The sequence below is a fragment of the Dendrobates tinctorius genome, unplaced genomic scaffold (assembly GCF_039654945.1).
Source record: "Dendrobates tinctorius isolate UK_male_01 unplaced genomic scaffold, ASM3965494v1 ptg000074l, whole genome shotgun sequence".
Classification (NCBI taxonomy): domain Eukaryota; kingdom Metazoa; phylum Chordata; class Amphibia; order Anura; family Dendrobatidae; genus Dendrobates; species Dendrobates tinctorius.
Window position 1 is genome coordinate 19,632,072 of NW_027361742.1, and position 17,644 is coordinate 19,649,715.

Genomic DNA, 17,644 nt, shown 5'->3' on the forward strand with positions numbered 1-17,644 from the left:
CTGAGATGATGTAACCCAGGAAAGGCAAGGACTCCTGCTCAAACACACATTTCTCCAATTTGGCATAGAGGGAGTTGGCCCGCAGGAGATCGAAAACTTTGCGAACATCTCTCCGGTGGGAGTCAATATCTGGAGAAAAAATAAGAATATCATCCAGATATACTACTACCGAGGTGGCAAGCATATCCCGGAAGATATCGTTCACAAAATCTTGGAAGACGGCTGGGGCGTTACATAGCCCGAAGGGCATCACCAGATATTCATAGTGCCCATCTCTGGTGTTAAATGCCGTCTTCCATTCGTCCCCATCACGGATGTGAATCAGGTTATAGGCTCCCCGCAGATCAAGCTTAGTAAACACTCTCGCTCCCCGTAGCCTATCAAATAGTTCCGATATCAGGGGCAGAGGATACTTGTTCTTAATGGTTATGGCGTTAAGTCCCCTGTAATCGATGCACGGACGTAATTCCCCATTCTTCTTTTGGACAAAGAAGAATCCCGCTCCCGCCGGGGACACCGACTTCCTAATGAATCCCCTTGCCAGATTCTCCATGATATACTGCGACATGGCCTCTGTCTCTGGGAGAGATAGGGGGTATACTCAACCCCGGGGAGGCTCAGCGCTGGGCAAGAGGTCAATAGGACAGTCGTAAGGGCGGTGCGGCGGAAGGATCTCCGCCGCCTTCTTGGAGAAAACGTCTGCATACTGCCGATATGGCTTGGGAAGCGAGGAGAGATCTGCAGGAACCTCAGAAGTAGCGACCTGAATGCAGTCCCTCAGACACCTACCCTCGCAGGACTTACTCCAAGCGAGGATTTTCCCCGAGGACCAGTCTATGTGGGGAGAGTGGGCCCGTAACCAGGGAACCCCTAGGAGGACCTGGTCGATACCTTCTGGCATCACAAGGAGAGACAGCATCTCCTGATGAGACGGAGACAGTGAGAGTCTCAGTGGAGCCGTCTGGTGGGTGATTTGGGACGGGAGTGTCGCCCCATTCACCACCCTAATGGTGACTGGCTGAGGTAGCAAGACCAGAGGGACTGCGTGTTGTTGAGTGAAGGCAGATGACATAAAGTTGCCCTCCGCCCCAGAGTCCACGCAAACCTCCACCATCAGAGTGGAAGACTCAAACTCTAACGCCCCTTTAAACAGGAGCTTGGAGGAGAAATTAGCTGTGTCTAGTAGGCCCCCTCCGATAACCACTAGACGGGGGCGTTTCCCGGCCGCTGTGGGCACTGGTTAGCGTGGTGCCCAGTCTGCCGACAACGGAAGCAGACTGGGGGTACCCGCACGGACCGGGCCCTGGACCCTGTGCGGGACACCTTCATGGCCTCTGGAGGCTCAGGCGGTGGGGCGAGGGGTTCCAGCAGTCTGGCAAAATTTGGAGCCAACTTATAGCGTTGGCGGGACCTGGAGCGCTCCAACCCTCGCTCAGTGAAGCGAACGTCAATCCGGGTGGAGACTGTAATGAGCTCCTCTAGGGTGGTGGGCACCTCCCTGGTGGCCAGGGCGTCCTTGACATGATCAGCCAGGCCTCTCCAGAATATGGGTATGAGCACCTTATCTGGCCACTCCAGCTCAGAGGCCAGAGTTCTGAAGAGGATGGCATACTGGCTGACCAAAGACGAACCCTGGGTTAGCGCCAGCAACTGGAGTGCCGTATCATGTGTGACCTGAGGTCCCAGGAACACCTGTTTCAGAGCGACCAAGAAGTGGGTGGCACTCTGTACCAGGGGATCCCCACGCTACCACAGTGGAGTGGCCCATTCCAAGGCCCTGCCCGACAGGAGGGAGATGATAAATCCCACCTTGGCCCGCTCAGAGGGAAATCGTGTAGCCAGCAGCTCTAGGTGAATGGAGCACTGACTCACGAAACCCCTACACGAAGCACTATCCCCTGAGAACTTCTCGGGCAGCGGGAGGCGGGACAAGGTCGGGGCAGGACTGGCCGTGGAGACACGAGCGACAGCCTCTGTAGCTGCCTGAACGGCGACCGAGGTAACATCCGCAGCTGAGGTGGAACGCTCTAGCGCTGCCAACCTACCCTCCAGCTGCTGGATGTACCTATGCAGTCGTTGTTCATCCGCCATTATCGGCCAGACCATGGCGCTAAGATAATGTTACGGGCTGGCGGAACACACCAAATAATAAGATGGTGTTTAGGTGCGTTCACAGCCCGGGGTCCACCGTGCAGAGGTGTTAACTGCTGCTCGGTAATGGCGGACGCGATATGGCGGTGAAATAACGGCACACACGGGGTTAATCTCACCCAAGGTGTACCGAGGCGAACTCTTATGACTTAGAGCCGCACTACTGCAAATAATAGATGCCGTAGCCTGTTTTCGCTCATAGAGCTCGGCAGAGTAAGCGCTAGCGTAACGTCACAGAACTCAGCCCTTAGACAGCAGGACTGAAGTCCCTCTAGACCGCTAGCGCCCGGCACCGCGACTGCGATACCAACAGGGATCAAATAAATGGCGTGTGCAAGTGTGCAGACGGCCGGTATGCACTGTGGCCTACAGGCTAGCCACTAGCAGGCGCTGACTCAGTCTCTAAACCCTAACAACAGACGTATCAAAGGGTAGGGGTTTCATAATGAGTTAGACACCAGATACATGCATCCATCATCATACACACCAAACTATTTGAGTCTATCTTAGCGCATGGCCGAGCGGCCATGCGAACCTTTTATAGCCGCAGGCGTCCGTGATCCTCCTTGCTTCTCGGATGGGCCAATCCGAACACGAGCAGGACCTGAGCACATGACCTTTGATCTCCAATGGGAGATCACTCCACAGGCATGCTCAGTGGCCCGACATGAGGACTTAGTCCCTGGAGGATCTTGCTGCTGAGCAGCATGCATTGCCAAAGCTGAACCAGGGGTGGCAGCAGCAAGCAAACCCACGGAGCTGGTCTGGACAGAGCGCCAGGACCGACGAGTTTGCTGAGCAAGCTCCTCTGCGGCTGGGGAGGAATAGGAGACCGTCGGAGGCAAGGCTCGGAATTCCCGCTGTGCAGCGCCGGAAGTCCGACGTCTAACACCCTGTCTTATGAGGAAAGTTTGCAGGAGTTGGGAATGTTTAGTTTGCAAAAGAGAAGACTGAGAGGAGACTTAATAGCTGTCTACAAATATCTAAAGGGCTGTCACATTGTAGAAGGATCAACTTTATTCTCATTTGCACAAGGAAAGACTAGAAGCAATGGGATGAAACTGAACGGGAGGAGACACAAATTAGATATTAGAAAAAACTTTTTGACAGTTAGAGTGATCAATGAGTGGAACAAGCTGCCACGAGAAGTGGTGAGTTCTCCTTCAATTGAAGTCTTCAAACAGAGGCTGGACAGACATCTGACTGGGATGATTTAGCGAATCCTGCTTTGAGCAGGGGGTTGGACCAGATGGCCCAGGAGGTCCCTTCCAACTCTACGATTCTATGATTCTATGATTCTACTCTACTGTACCACATAAATTAAATATTTCTTTGTGCACTCAAAAGTGATTTTTGGGACCCCTTTAAAATTGCAGGATTTTCACGCTGTGCTAGGAAAAGGATCTGGCTGTATTGTGCACTGTCTAGAGTTGAGCGACTTTTGGTTTTTTAGGGTCGCGTTTCGTTTCGTGAAACCCGACTTTTCCAAAAGTCGGGTCGAGCGAGATCGTCCGATTATAGGGAAAAGTTGGGGTCGTCCCGAAACACGAAACCCAATGTAAGTCAATGGGGAATAAAAGTCGGCAGTGAGAGGAGGACAGGAAACACACCTACAGTGCCCATTTGAATGCCAAAAGCATCAATTCTTCTTACTTAAGCTTGTCAACCTTAATTAACTTCATAATACAAGTTACGCACTGAAAAATGGGGGTTATTTGGCTAAAGTTGTGGGGGGGGTAGGGCTGGCTCCAGGTTTTCATGTGCCCTGGGCCCTTTAACAAATACCACAACTCATCAATGATCATGCTCCGATACGGCAGAGAAATAGCGGTATAGTACAATGAAAAATACTTCACTTTTTACATCTCATGACGAGGCCCATCTATTTCTCCATACAGAATCATTGGTCCCATATAATGTTTGAAACAGTATATGATGAGCTCCACATAATGCTACAGTATATGTTGGTCCCCATGGATGAAGCTCCACTGTCTTATGGGCCCAAATAATGCTCCAAACATAATGGGCCCCATTTCTAATGCTCTAGTGTATAATGGGCCCTGTAAATGCTGCTCCAGTGTCTGATGTCCACCTTTGGAATGTTCCAGTGTATGGTGGGCCCCATCTATCATTCTCCAGAGTAACGTGCTCCCCAAAAATTGCTGTCCCAACATTGAAAACAATCAAATAAGTCTCCTCGCTAGGGAATCCCTGCACTAGTCTGGACTCCTCGTCGTCCCCATCTTCCATCTCACTGCACAGTATTTCAACCTTGCAAGTGCTGTGATCCTGAGCAAGCAGGGGGGGCCCACTCGTTGGCGACGGCACTGGCACAGGGCCCCTGATAGTACGGTGGTGTGTCTGATGGCGGGTGGGCCGAACCTGCACTTTCATCTGCAGCTTCCTCTTTGTCACCGTGTAAGATGGAACTGTATATGGGAAGGGTAACCTGAGTTTCATCAGGGTCAGATTCAGGCCGTGTAGCGTGCGAGGGGAATGTAGTGGTCTGGGTCAATGTACCAGCAGATTCATCGAGCAGTGGCTGGGCATCAGTGCACTTGTGTCGCCCCCAGGAGTACGGTCGCCACAGTGGCATTACCTTCCTCCTAGGGAGTGTGATGTCATGCTTGGGAGCAACGAAGGATCTCTCTAGCAGGTTAACTGATTGGGCGGCGTTATTCCCACGAGTCATGACCCTCCAAACAGCGTTCATGAAGGCAAAGTGTTTGTTTTACGTGGGCAGTATGGTTGCAAAGCTGAACCTTAAAGGAATGTCCAGAAGGGCACCACCAGGAGTGGAGCCTACGGTTAAATTCGACTCCACCTGGGAAACCTCAACCATGCCAGCTACAGAACAGATGCACACATTGCAAGCTTAATTCCGTTAACGAATGAGACTCCGTCATGCCCCGCGGTCCGAGTCCGGCTTACTAGAGGGACACGTGAGGCTCTGGAACATGAGATTGGCCAATAACTGGTGTGTCATGCCCTTACATGTCCGTGGCTGCATGTGCGCTACACTGAAAAGGCCAGCGTTTGTCGCTTACAGGTGCAGATGACCCGCTGAACAACGTTAGTGATGGGGATCACTGATTACAATTATTACCCGCGAACAATGATTTCCCAGTAAGTGCAGGTCAACTGCAGTTCCGGAATTAGGCCTAACCATCATTCCTGAAAAAATGAAAAACTTACGTGTGCAAACCACAGGTGCTGTAGCTTGCTTAACAGCTCGCCAGCCGTTCTCACGCCCAGTATGGATTACACGTGATTGCACAAAGGTTAGAAAGGGTACCGTATCCCCAGATAACATGTATGGATAGCGTACACATTCAAAATATATGTCTCAGGAGGCAGGCTCAGACGGTGTTAGGCCCAGTATGGATTGCACGTGATTGCACAAAGGTTAGAAAGGGTACCGTATCCCCGGATAACATGTATGGATAGCGTACACATTCAATATATATGTCTCAAGAGGCAGGCTCAGACGGTGTTAGGCCCAGTATGGATTGCACGTGATTGCACAAAGGTTAGAAAGGGTACCGTATCCCCGGATAACATGTATGGATAGCGTACACATTCAAAATATATGTCTCAGGAGGCAGGCTCAGACGGTGTTAGGCCCAGTATGGATTGCACGTGATTGCACAAAGGTTAGAAAGGGTACCGTATCCCCGGATAACATGTATGGATAGCGTACACATTCAAAATATATGTCTCAGGAGGCAGGCTCAGACGGTGTTAGGCCCAGTATGGATTGCACGTGATTGCACAAAGGTTAGAAAGGGTACCGTATCCCCGGATAACATGTATGGATAGCGTACACATTCAAAATATATGTCTCAGGAGGCAGGCTCAGACGGTGTTAGGCCCAGTATGGATTGCACGTGATTGCACAAAGGTTAGAAAGGGTACCGTATCCCCGGATAACATGTATGGATAGTGTACACATTCAAAATATATGTCTCAGGAGGCAGACTCAGACGGTGTCAGGCACAGTATGGATTTGACGGCCCAGATTACACAGCGGAGGAGCAGGGATAGGTAAAGATTGCAAATGCTGGGGCCCTGCCCAAGCAAGGGGGGCCCACTCGTGGGCGTCGGTACTGGCACTGGGCCCCTCATAGTACAGCGGTGTGTCTGACGGCGGGTGTGCACCACCACCGTCAGAGACACTTGATTGCACTATGAGGGACCCTGTGCCAGTGCCCGCGCCCAAGAGTCGGCCTACCCACCTGTCCAGGGCAACGGCACTCGCACGGTGTCGTGCGCTAGGTGGTGACCCCGGCCATGGGGGGGAGGCAGCACAGTTAGGGAGTTTTAGAAAGTGGCATATGTTGATGTTGGACATTCAGCTGATGCAAAAGGCGAAATAGGTCAAGTCCCAGGAAGAGGTGGACCAAAGCAAGCCATTTTTCTGTCACCCTATGTGTCATCAGGGGAAGGTGGGACAAAATCCTTGGAAACCCATGCATGGTTCATTTTAATGAAGGTTAGATCATCCACATTTTGGGTTGACAGACGGGTCCTTTTTTCTGTCAGGATTGATCCAGCTGCACTGAAGACTCTTTCCGATTGCACACTTGCAGCTGGGCAAGCGAGCTCCTGTAAGGCATATTGTGCCAATTCAGGCCAGGTATCCAGTTTAGCGGCCCAATTGTCAAAGGGGAATGACCTGTGTGGGAGAACATCGATATGGGAGGAAAAGTAGTTTGTAACCATGGTTGACAACTGCTGTATCCTGTCACTTTCCATCGATGCAGTATTACCAGTTGTGTGAGCGGTATTTGAAAAATCAGTCCACAACATTGTCATGAAACCCCTTTCTCCAACGCCACTTCTGCTGTGTGCACCACGAACACCTCTGCCAAGCTGCCCCCGGCCCGTACGGCTCGTGTGAGAACCATCACCGCTGCTGTGTGCTGGGAATGCCTCAAGCAACCGTTTTACCAGAGTTGCTTGTTTATTAGCCAATATTAGGTCAAGGTTCTCCTGTGGCATGATGTTTTGTAATTTGCCTTTATAGCGTGGATCCAGGATGCTGGCCAACCAGTAGTCGTCATCGTTCATCATTTTGGCAATGCGGGGGTCCCTTTTTAGGATCCGCAAGGCATAATCTGACATGTGGGCCAATGTTCCCGGTGTCAATGATGCACTGCGAGTGCTGGTTGGAGGAGCACTTTCTGGCAAATCCACATCCCTCCAGTCACGCACAAACCCTGTACCAGACCTTGCCACGCCAACATTTTCACTTGCCCCACAAGATGCATCCTCCTCCCCTAAGTAATCATCCACATCATCATCCTCCTCCTCCTCTTCTTCCTCCACCTCGTCCAGGAGAGGTCCCTGAGCAGACAATGGCTGAATGTCATCAAGGATTCCCTCCTCCTCTTCCTCCTCATCAACATTGGCTGCAGACGCCTGCTCCTTAAGGTGCGTCAAAGTTTGCATGAGCAGACGCATAAGTGGGATGCTCATGCTTATGATGGCGTCATCTGCGCTTACCAGCCGTGTGCATTCCTCAAAACACTGAAGGACTTTACAGAGGTCTTTCAGCTTCGACCACTGCACACCTGTCAACTCCATGTCTGCTCTCAAAGTGCCTGGCCGTGTATCCTCCCACAAATGCATTATGGCCTGCCTCTGCTCGCACAGCCGCTCCACCATGTGCAGGGTGGAGTTCCACCTTGTTGCAATGTCGATAATGAGGCGGTGGTTGGGAAGGTGGAGCAATCGCTGCAGCTTCTGCATACGAACGGAGTGTACAGGCGACCGGCAGATGTGCGCGCACAGTCTTCGCACCTTCTGGAGCAGGGCTGTTAACTCCGGATAATTTTTGAGGAAGCACTGCACCACCAGGTTCAAGGTGTGAGCCAAGCAAGGTATGTGGCTGAGTTTTGAAAGGGCTATGGCTGCCACAAAATTACGGCCGTTATCACTAACTACCTTGCCTGCCTCAAGATGTACACTGCCCAGCCATGACTCAAGTTTGTCGCTTCAAGTACTCGGCCAGCACCTCGGCGGTATGTCTGTCGCCCAAACACATCATCTGCAACACAGCCTGCTGACGCTTTCCACTAGCTGCTCGATAGGGGGACACATCGTGTGCAACAGTGGCAGCTGCAGATGGAGTGCTCGTACGACTGCGCTCTGTGGACGAGCTTTCGCTTCTGGAGGAGGAGGAGGAGGGTGGAACGCCTACAGCCAACTGTTTCCTATACCGTGGGCTAGGCAGCACTGTCCCACCACCGCTGTCCCCTGTGGACCCTGCATCCACCACATTAACCCAGTGCGCAGTGATGGACACGTAACGGCCCTGGCCATGCCGACTGGACCATGCATCAGTTGTGAGGTGCACCTTTCCGCTCACTGACTGCTTGAGTGCATGGACAATGCGGTCTTTCACATGATGGTGGAGGGCTGGGATGGCTTTGCGAGAGAAGAAGTGGCCACTGGGTAGGTCATAGCGTGGTACTGCATAGGCCATGAGTTCGCGGAAAGCTGTGCTTTCCACCAACCGAAAGGGCATCATCTCAAACGAGATTAGTTTGGCAATGTGGGCGTTCAAACCCAGTGTACGCGGATGAGAGACTGAGTACTTTCTTGACCTACTCATAGTGTCTGGGAGGGTGAGCTGGACTTGAGAGCTGCATATGGTCTCTTATACCCCTAATGATGCTGTGCGGCCAGCCAGCCACTGCACGCCCAAAACAAAGATGGCTGAGGCATTGTATTGCCTGGCAGACAATCCCTGCATCGTGATTGGGTCTCTAAAGTCCGACAAAAAAGCTGGGCGGAGACCCGAGTTCCCATCGAGTAATCCCGCAAATGCTTGGTGCTCACCGAGTACACAGAGTACCGTGATACTCGGGCGAGTAACAAGTAGCGGCGAGCACATTCGCTCATCACTAATTGGCATCCTTAAAATTATTCCAGAAAATGATACAGGAAAGATGTATATCTTTGTACCGTGTTAGCCAGTAGATATCAGGATTGAGAGTCCTCAGTAGTTGATACCTTTTAATGGCTAACTGAAAAGATGGTAACACATTGCAAGCTTTCGAGACTACTCAGGTCTCTTCATCATTGAGTCTAGCCTGATGAAGAGACCTGAGTAGTCTCGAAAGCTTGCAATGTGTTACCATCTTTTCAGTTAGCCATTAAAAGGTATCAACTACTGAGGACTCTCAATCCTGAATATTAATCCAGAAAATGAAATATTTCTCCCAGTAAATAATTGCACTTACACTTGTTTTGTTATACACATGTTTATTTCCTTTGTGCGTACTGGAACAACACAAATAAAGCAGAGTAAAATGGAAAAATTGGATATCAATCTACAAAGCTGCAAAAATGGGTTGGACAAAATTGCTGGAACCCTCAAATTAATATTTGGTTGCACACGCTTTGAAATAAAGCACTGCAGTCAATCACTTCCTACAAGTATAACCATCAGCAAGCTTCTTTACCTCTCAAATGGAATTTTGGAAACTGCTCCAGGTCTCTCATATTTGAAGGGTGACTTCTCCCAACAGCAATTTTATGATCTATTTAATGGGATTTAAATCCAGACTCATTGCTCACTTGAGAACTCTGCAACACTTTCTTTCCATCCATTTCTGGGTGCTTTTTGAAGTATATTTGGGGTCAGACTCATTAGTGTTTATTTCTGTTAATGTTGATGATTATGGCTTACAGCCAATGAAAACCCAAAAGTCATTATCTCAGTAAATTAGAATACTTTATAACAGCAGCTTGAAATATGATTTTAAAATCCGCATTGTTGGCCTACTGAAATGTATGTTCAGTAAATACATTCAATACTTGGTCGGGGCTTTTTTGCATCAATTACTGCATCAATGTGGCCTGCCAAGGATGCAATCAGCTTGTGGCACTGCTGAGGTGTTATGGAAGCCCAGGTTGCTTTGATCACAGCCTTCAGCTCGTCTGCATTGTTGGCTCTGGTGTCTCTCATCTTCCTCTTGACAATACCCCATAGATTCTCTATGGGGTTAAGGTCAGGTGAGCTTGCTGGCCAGTCAAGCACAGTGAAATTGTTGTTTTTAAACCAGGTATTGGTTCTTTTGGCAGTGTGGACAGGTGCCAAGTCCTGCTGGAGAATAAAATATCCATCTCCAATAAGCTTGTCGGCAGAGGGAAGTATGAAATGATCTAAAATTTCGTGGTAGACGGCTGCAATGACTTTGGTCTTGATAAAACACAGTGGACCTACTCCAGCAGATGACATGGCTCCCCAAACCATCACTGATTGTGGAAACTTCACATTAGACCTCAGGCAGCTGGGATAGTGTGCCTCTCCACTCTTCCTCCAGACTCTGGCACCCTGATTTCCAAATGAAATGCAAAATTTACTTTCATCTGAAAACAACACCTTGGACCACTGAGCAACAGTCCAGTTCTTTTTCTCCTTGGCCCAGGTTAGACACTTCTGGTGTTGTCTATTGGTCATGAGTGGCTTGACACAAGGAATGCGACACTTGTTGCCCATGGCCTGGATATGTCTGTGTGTGATGGCTCTTGAAGCAATGACTCCAGCAGCAGTCCACTCCTTGTGAATCTCCCCCAAATTTTTGAATGGCCTTTTCTTAGCAATCCTTTCAAGGCTGCAGTTATCCTGCTTGCTTGTGCAACTTTTTCTACCACACTTTTTCCTTCCACTCAACTTTCCATTAATATGCTTGGATACAGCACTCTGTGAAAGCCAGCTTCTTTAGCAATGACCTTTTGTGGCTAACCCTACTTGTGTAGTGTGTCAGTGAATGTCTTCTGGACATCGGTCAAGTCAGTGACACGCCCCTCAGGGCTGGGGGGTACACGGAATCGGGCCGAACAGTTCTTTGGGGGAGTTCACAGGGCCGTGACCCGTTTCCGTGGCCCTGGCCGTATCATAAAATGGGGGATAGTTATATAGTATTCTGAAATGCGTGGCCGACACTGTGGTTCAGGTCCACTGGGGCTGATGGTGACTCAGTAAAGATGGTACAGCTCCCCATGGGTAGAAACACTATAGAGAAAAAGGTCCTCCAAGGATGTTATATAAAATATTCAAATTTTATTAAATAACAAAAAAATAAAAAGAAATAGATAATATTAATGATATAATCTCTCATATTAGAGCCTAATAGCATGTTAAGTGAAGCACCCCTTCTGAGGAAGATATTCATCGAAACGCACATTAAGGGGGACCCTGGGTGATTCTTTCATTCTGGTAAATATGTTATTGCTTTAATTCTCTAGCCATGAGGAGTACTTCCCTTACTTGATCCTCTCTATACCCACATCATTTATTTTTTAGGAGGGATTTTATTTCCTTCTGAGGAGATCAGCTATGGGAAAACCAGCAATGTTTGGGTTTCATCTATTTCATTGTGCATAATGTCACTGCAGGCTTCACTTAACATGCTATTAGGCTCTAATATGTGAGATTATATCATTAATATTATCTATTTCTGCTTGCAGCACCAGCACTTTAAGAATTGTTTTAGATTCCCTCATGTGCTACATTATTATACCAGTCATTTTATAGTTCTTATATTTGTCACCCAGTGTCATGCTATTTTCCACTTTCTGTATGGTTTGCTGTTTCTTTTTATTTTTTGTGTTATTTAATAAAATTTGAATATTTTATATAACATCCTTGGAGGACCTTTTTCTCTATAGTGTTTATACTTGGTTTCACGGTCCTCCGTGTTATAACCTTTCTCTCGTCTTTAAACCCCATGGGTAGAGCGGGGCCCCAGAGCAAATATTTTTGGCTGTTCAGGTGGTGGTGAATGTTGGGGTGCAGAGAATAAGTAAGGGACACAGAGAAATGCAGTTTTCTTTACCTTTTACTTCTTGAACATGCAATCCGGGGTACCAGTTGCAGAAGACAGAAGGAGTCCAGCTAACCTGGAGGCATTCAGGGGGTCCACCCTGCCAGGTGGCGTTGGGGACCTTCCTGCTGCACTCTCTTTTCGAGTCCATGCTGCCTGTAGCTAAGCTGCGGCCCTATCCTGCATGTTGGTTTTAACCTGTATGGCAGATAGCGTGAGTCTATCATGGGCACTGCCTTTTCACTGTCAGCCCCAGGCTCTTGGTCTGCTGCGGTGCCTCCAGGTGTTTGGTGTGGCCAGGGAACTTGAAGTCCCCTGCCCTCCAGATTCGGCTGTCGGGGCATACAGCACCCACTCAGCCAAGGACTCTGGCGTCCTTTTTGTCGCTCCGCTCCGGGGTCAGCTCCACGCAATTCCCCAGAGCCCTTGACTCCACTCCCTTCCCTCTCCACCAACCAACTGCCAAACAAACTTAACTGACTCCTCCTCCCAACCAGAGAGAACAGCTCCCCTGATGTAGAGGTCTAGAGCTCCCTCCTCAGGCCCGGAGTAGGAATTGCAATACATGCTGTGTATTACCCCCCTGCTTCCAGGCATGACATCACCCCTAAGAGAGAGGCAATGTCACTGTGGCAACCGGACTCTGGGGTGCCACATTAGCAGTCTTCCCAATGATTGTGGAGCCTACTGAAACAGACTAAGGGACCTTTTTAAACACTTAGGAAGCCTTTGCAGGTGTTTTTGTTAATTATTTTAATTTACTGAGATAAAGACTTTTGGGTTTTCTTTGGCTGTAAGCCATAATCATCAACATTAACAGAAAGAAATACTTTAAATAGATCATTCTGTTGTAATGACTCTATATAATACGAGTCTCACTTTTTGTATTGAAAAACTTAAGTACATTAACTTTTTGATGATATTCTAATTTTGTAAGAAGCACTTGTAGCTTGCAAACCAAGCTTTCTGACACTGGGCACTATATTGCAAACAAAATCCATTTGCCTTTTTCCTTGTTTTTTTTTTTAGAACATGGATGCATGTGACCAGTAGTGACGTCATTAAAGTTACCGTCGGTTACAGGCAGCGGGTCTCACGCTCAGCTCAGTATTTCCCATCTGGCGTGGTGAGCTGTCGCATCACTGATGTGACTGCTCACCAAATCATCCTGATTATCGTCAGATATAGACATTAATGGATTCACAGGTCAACGAAAAAAATTTTTTTTTCTGGTGTCCAAAATATTTTAATGAATTTGGGGTATTTTTGGGGTGCTGATTCTGAATATGTCATCAGTTTTGCCAGATTGGCTCAAGTTTTTGAGATTTTTGGTATCTTATTTATAGCACTTGTTGGTAAATGCGACGCATCATCTCATTAATTTCTTTGGATTAGTACTTGAACTGAGCAGTTCTCAATATAGTTTTGTGTTAATTAGTGTTCTAAAAGTTTGTTCATAGCTTGATTTTTGCACTAACTTTATGTTGTTGTCTGTTTTCCAGTGAAAAGCATGAACTCATCATGAAGAAGTTGTCTTAACGATCCAGACTCATTCTGTTACATTTGTGGTGAATATACACTGCCAAAACATAGAAGAAACATAACAGACTTCGTAAAAAAAGTGTATTTTGCCTATTTTGGGGTTATGCTTGGGGACCAAGACAAGTTTTGGGCACCACACATAGTGTGCAAAGCATGTATCGAATTATTACGAAAATGGAGCAAAGGACAAAGAAAAAGCTTCAAATTTGGTGTTCCAATGGTGTGGAGAGAGCCAAAAAATCATCATGATGACTGTTATTTCTGTGCAGTGCAAGTGCAAGGATTCAATAAGCATAAGAAACGAAAATGGGAGTAACATGGAATCTGCAAGAAGGCCTGTCCCTCATTGTGAAGATGTGCCTGTACCTGTGTTTACCATAAATAACAGTCATCATGATGATTTTTTGGCTCTCTCCACACCATTGGAACACCAAATTTGAAGCTTTTTCTTTGTCCTTTGCTCCATTTTCGTAATAATTCGATACATGCTTTGCACACTATGTGTGGTGCCCAAAACTTGTCTTGGTCCCCAAGCATAACCCCAAAATAGGCAAAATACACTTTTTTTACGAAGTCTGTTATGTTTCTTCTATGTTTTGGCAGTGTGTATTCACCACAAATGTAACAGAATGAGTCTGGATCGTTAAGACAACTTCTTCTTGATGAGTTCATGCTTTTCACTGGAAAACAGACAACAACATAAAGTTAGTGCAAAAATCAAGCTATGAACAAACTTTTAGAACACTAATTAACACAAAACTATATTGAGAACTGCTCAGTTCAAGTACTAATCCAAAGAAATTAATGAGATGATGCGTCGCATTTACCAACAAGTGCTATAAATAAGATACCAAAAATCTCAAAAACTTGAGCCAATCTGGCAAAACTGATGACATATTCAGAATCAGCACCCCAAAAATACCCTAAATTCGATGAAATATCTTTGGCACCAAAAATGCTGTTGACCAGTGTTATCAGTGGAAAGATGTGTATCAGTTTTATTTTTTATTTTTATTTTCTGGTTAATAAATGAGTAAAATAGGGTCGGGGAGTTTTTGTTTCAATTAAAGAATTTTATTCTGTCTGTGTCTTTGTTAAATTTGACTATGGTGTTAGTAATTGAGGTGTCTGATAGACACCTCTTCATTACTAATCCCTGGGCTTGATATCAGCGAACAAAAACCAGCTGACGTCAACCCCACAATTATTACCCCACTTTCCACGGCATCATGTCCAGTGGGAAGAGTGGAGGATAAGCACCAGAATTGGCACATCTTTTGGATGCACCATTTCTGGGGTGGGTGAGGGCTGATTTTCTTAGTATAGGAGGTGGCCAATATATATGGCCCCTTCCTAAGCTAATAATAGCAGCCCAAAGTTGTCTGTTTATCCTTTGTTGGATAGTAAATATAGGGGAGCTTATATTAATATCCTGGTAACCTTCTTGGCTATTGGCCCCTTCCCAGAATATTAACATCAGTCCCCAGCTGTCAGATTTCCCTCAGCTGGTTAGAAAAATGAAGGGTAACCCAGCGCCTTTTTTGGGTAATTATTTATTCATTATATGATATACACAAACAGTGGGTGCCAACTCCAACTCTCAACAGAGTTGCCTGGTATTGCTGATAGCAGGGAGACCAGGCGATAATGATGAGAGCTGGATTCAGCACTCTGCGACTGGGAACAGCGCTAACTGTACTGTTATTCTCCCATGATGGAGCATGCTTTCATTCTGGTATGAATCACATCGATGACACACACACATGGATGTCATCCATATGTTATCAGTGCGCATGTGTGTGACACGCATTTCATATTTGGTGTGTGAAGAAAAAGGAAATGTCTACAGGCTTTTGACATGGAAACACGGTCCATGTGAAAAACCTGACAAGTGCACCTAACGGGCCTAACAGAGTATAAGTGAGCAAAATAAATAAATAGTCCTTTAGTACTAAATTTTGAATTAGAGAAGAGAATTAATAGTATAAATTACATTTTAATTTCTGGTTCTGACTGTTGTAGGCACAATATCCTTCCATCAGGTTCAATGAAGATATTTGAAACTAGAGTCACTGACACAGGGATGTATACTTGTGTTGCTACCAATATAGCAGGAAATGTAACACAGATTGTAAAACTCAATGTTTATGGTAAGTATTGTTTCTTTAACTTAATTAAACCCTTCATCTAACCATTGAAAATTCTGCATTTTTATAGTCTTTTTATAAAATACCGTATATTAGACCAGGCCAGGGAGGACAGGAGGATCTGGAAAACCTTCACACAAGGAAGCTGAGAAATGGAGAAAAAAGTTAGATACAGGAAAATTTTAGGCTGCCCTCTCTTCTTTTCTCCTTTTTTAAACATGAGAAGTGTTTATGCTGACCATTAGTTTTTGCACTCTAACCAAATTTTGAAAAAAAATTACTAAAAGTAATTTCTAAATCTGCATCACATACTGAAATATCTATTTCTGCTTTAAAAAGGTCATACTTACTGATACTGTCAATGCAGTCTAACCACAATGGTAAATGTTGGTAGCACAGTTGCAACCTCCACTCACACCCTTGATTGATGCTCAGTATTATAAATGCACACAAAATTATCTTTTGGAAGGTGCCAGTGACACGATTGCCTGTGTGATTAGATCCCACAAGTTCAGACCCCTATTGTCGGTAGTATGTTATACATCTGATTTTCAGTGAATTGCTTTTGATTTTAGCCAAGGACTTACAATACAAGGATGTTTAAGGTGTCTAGCTGAACGGAGTAGTCGTGGGCGAGCTGCTGCTCCTGCATGCTCTGATCCCCTACAGAAAAATTGTGTCCTAGTGTGCTGTTAGATGTGGGGTGCATCACACGCACTTGTGGACTTGTGGTCTGCAGACCTCTGCTGACTCCAGACTTCCACCTTCTAGAACCATCACACAATCCAGGGGTCACCAAGTGATTTTCAACAGTCAAACGTTTATTGAACAGTTCATGGCTATTACAATGGAGTATGTGGGATAGAGCACAACAGGTTACAGTCTTTCCCTTAGGTACCGGACATTACGTCAGCACTAGCACTTGTCCTGCATAGAGTATCCCTTTTCCTGCTGACTCCACTAACACTAAGAATTCCTCTCCATCGATGGCATTTTATTACCTTCCACCTTAGATAGTCTGTGTCCATCTTTCCCTGCAGTCCTTGCAGGCTTGATGTGCCTGATGACCCCAACATCAGTCTCGAGATTCCGGGCCCAACTGATGGATCCACACGGATTAGTTATATGGCAATCCATTGCCCCAAGTGATAGGCCCATGTTGGCTCTAGCAGCCCACTCCACTTGACCTTAATAGTGAATTTGCTTAACCTTACATCTACGCCTATCTATAGCCAGAAAGTGCTCCCCTTTTATCAACACTAGTCTCCAATCATATGTGGTCCAGTCCCGCACTGTAACTGTTTTCTATGTAACCCAAAGTATGCTGCAAGGCAGGCTTGCCTGTTCACCTATATTATATGCAAACACTTATTCTTACTCATAGCCAGACTTGCTATGCACTGACCACACTGCCCTTTTCTTTCGGTACACCATCATTATAATACAGGGATTATATTCATAAACATCAGACACATAGAAACGCATACACTGTTGACATTACACTTACTGTATGCATGCGGCGGTTGTCTTCAGGGCAGGAACATGGTAAGACAGTCCATATCCTCACATTCCTCCCCTCTTTGCACATGGCCGTCCTCAACCATCAGGTAACTTGCAAGACAACCATACAGTCCTAATATATTTAAACTTACAAAGTCTTAATAGCTTCTTTCCCGAGGTACATAGTGTTCATTGCTTGGTGAGTGCACTTAACACAGAAAAAGAGCTTAAGTTCTTGTCATCCAAGGCGCGTTGGCCAGCATTACAATAGTCTGCCAAAATATTCACGGATGCACCTCAAGTCCTCCTCCTGTGCTTTGGTTAAAGGGAAAAGTCCTCTCTGTCAGAACCCCACAACTAGCATCCATCTGAGTCCATGGTTACCTATTTCAAAGGACTTTAGGCCCACACAACATTTGTTCATTAGTCCATGAGCACAGTCTTTTACCTTCAACAAGGCAAGGACAT

The 17,644-nt window shown here is 46.5% G+C and overlaps 1 protein-coding gene across 1 annotated transcript in view; it reads left to right on the forward strand.

Moving 5' to 3' along the window:
• HMCN1 (hemicentin 1) overlaps positions 1-17,644 on the forward strand; it is a 944,468-nt gene that overhangs the window by 277,055 nt on the left and 649,769 nt on the right. Inside the window, exon 23 of the mRNA XM_073582913.1 lies at positions 15,552-15,679. Coding sequence (XP_073439014.1) covers positions 15,552-15,679 — 128 coding nt within the window. The remainder of the gene's footprint in view (positions 1-15,551; positions 15,680-17,644) is intronic.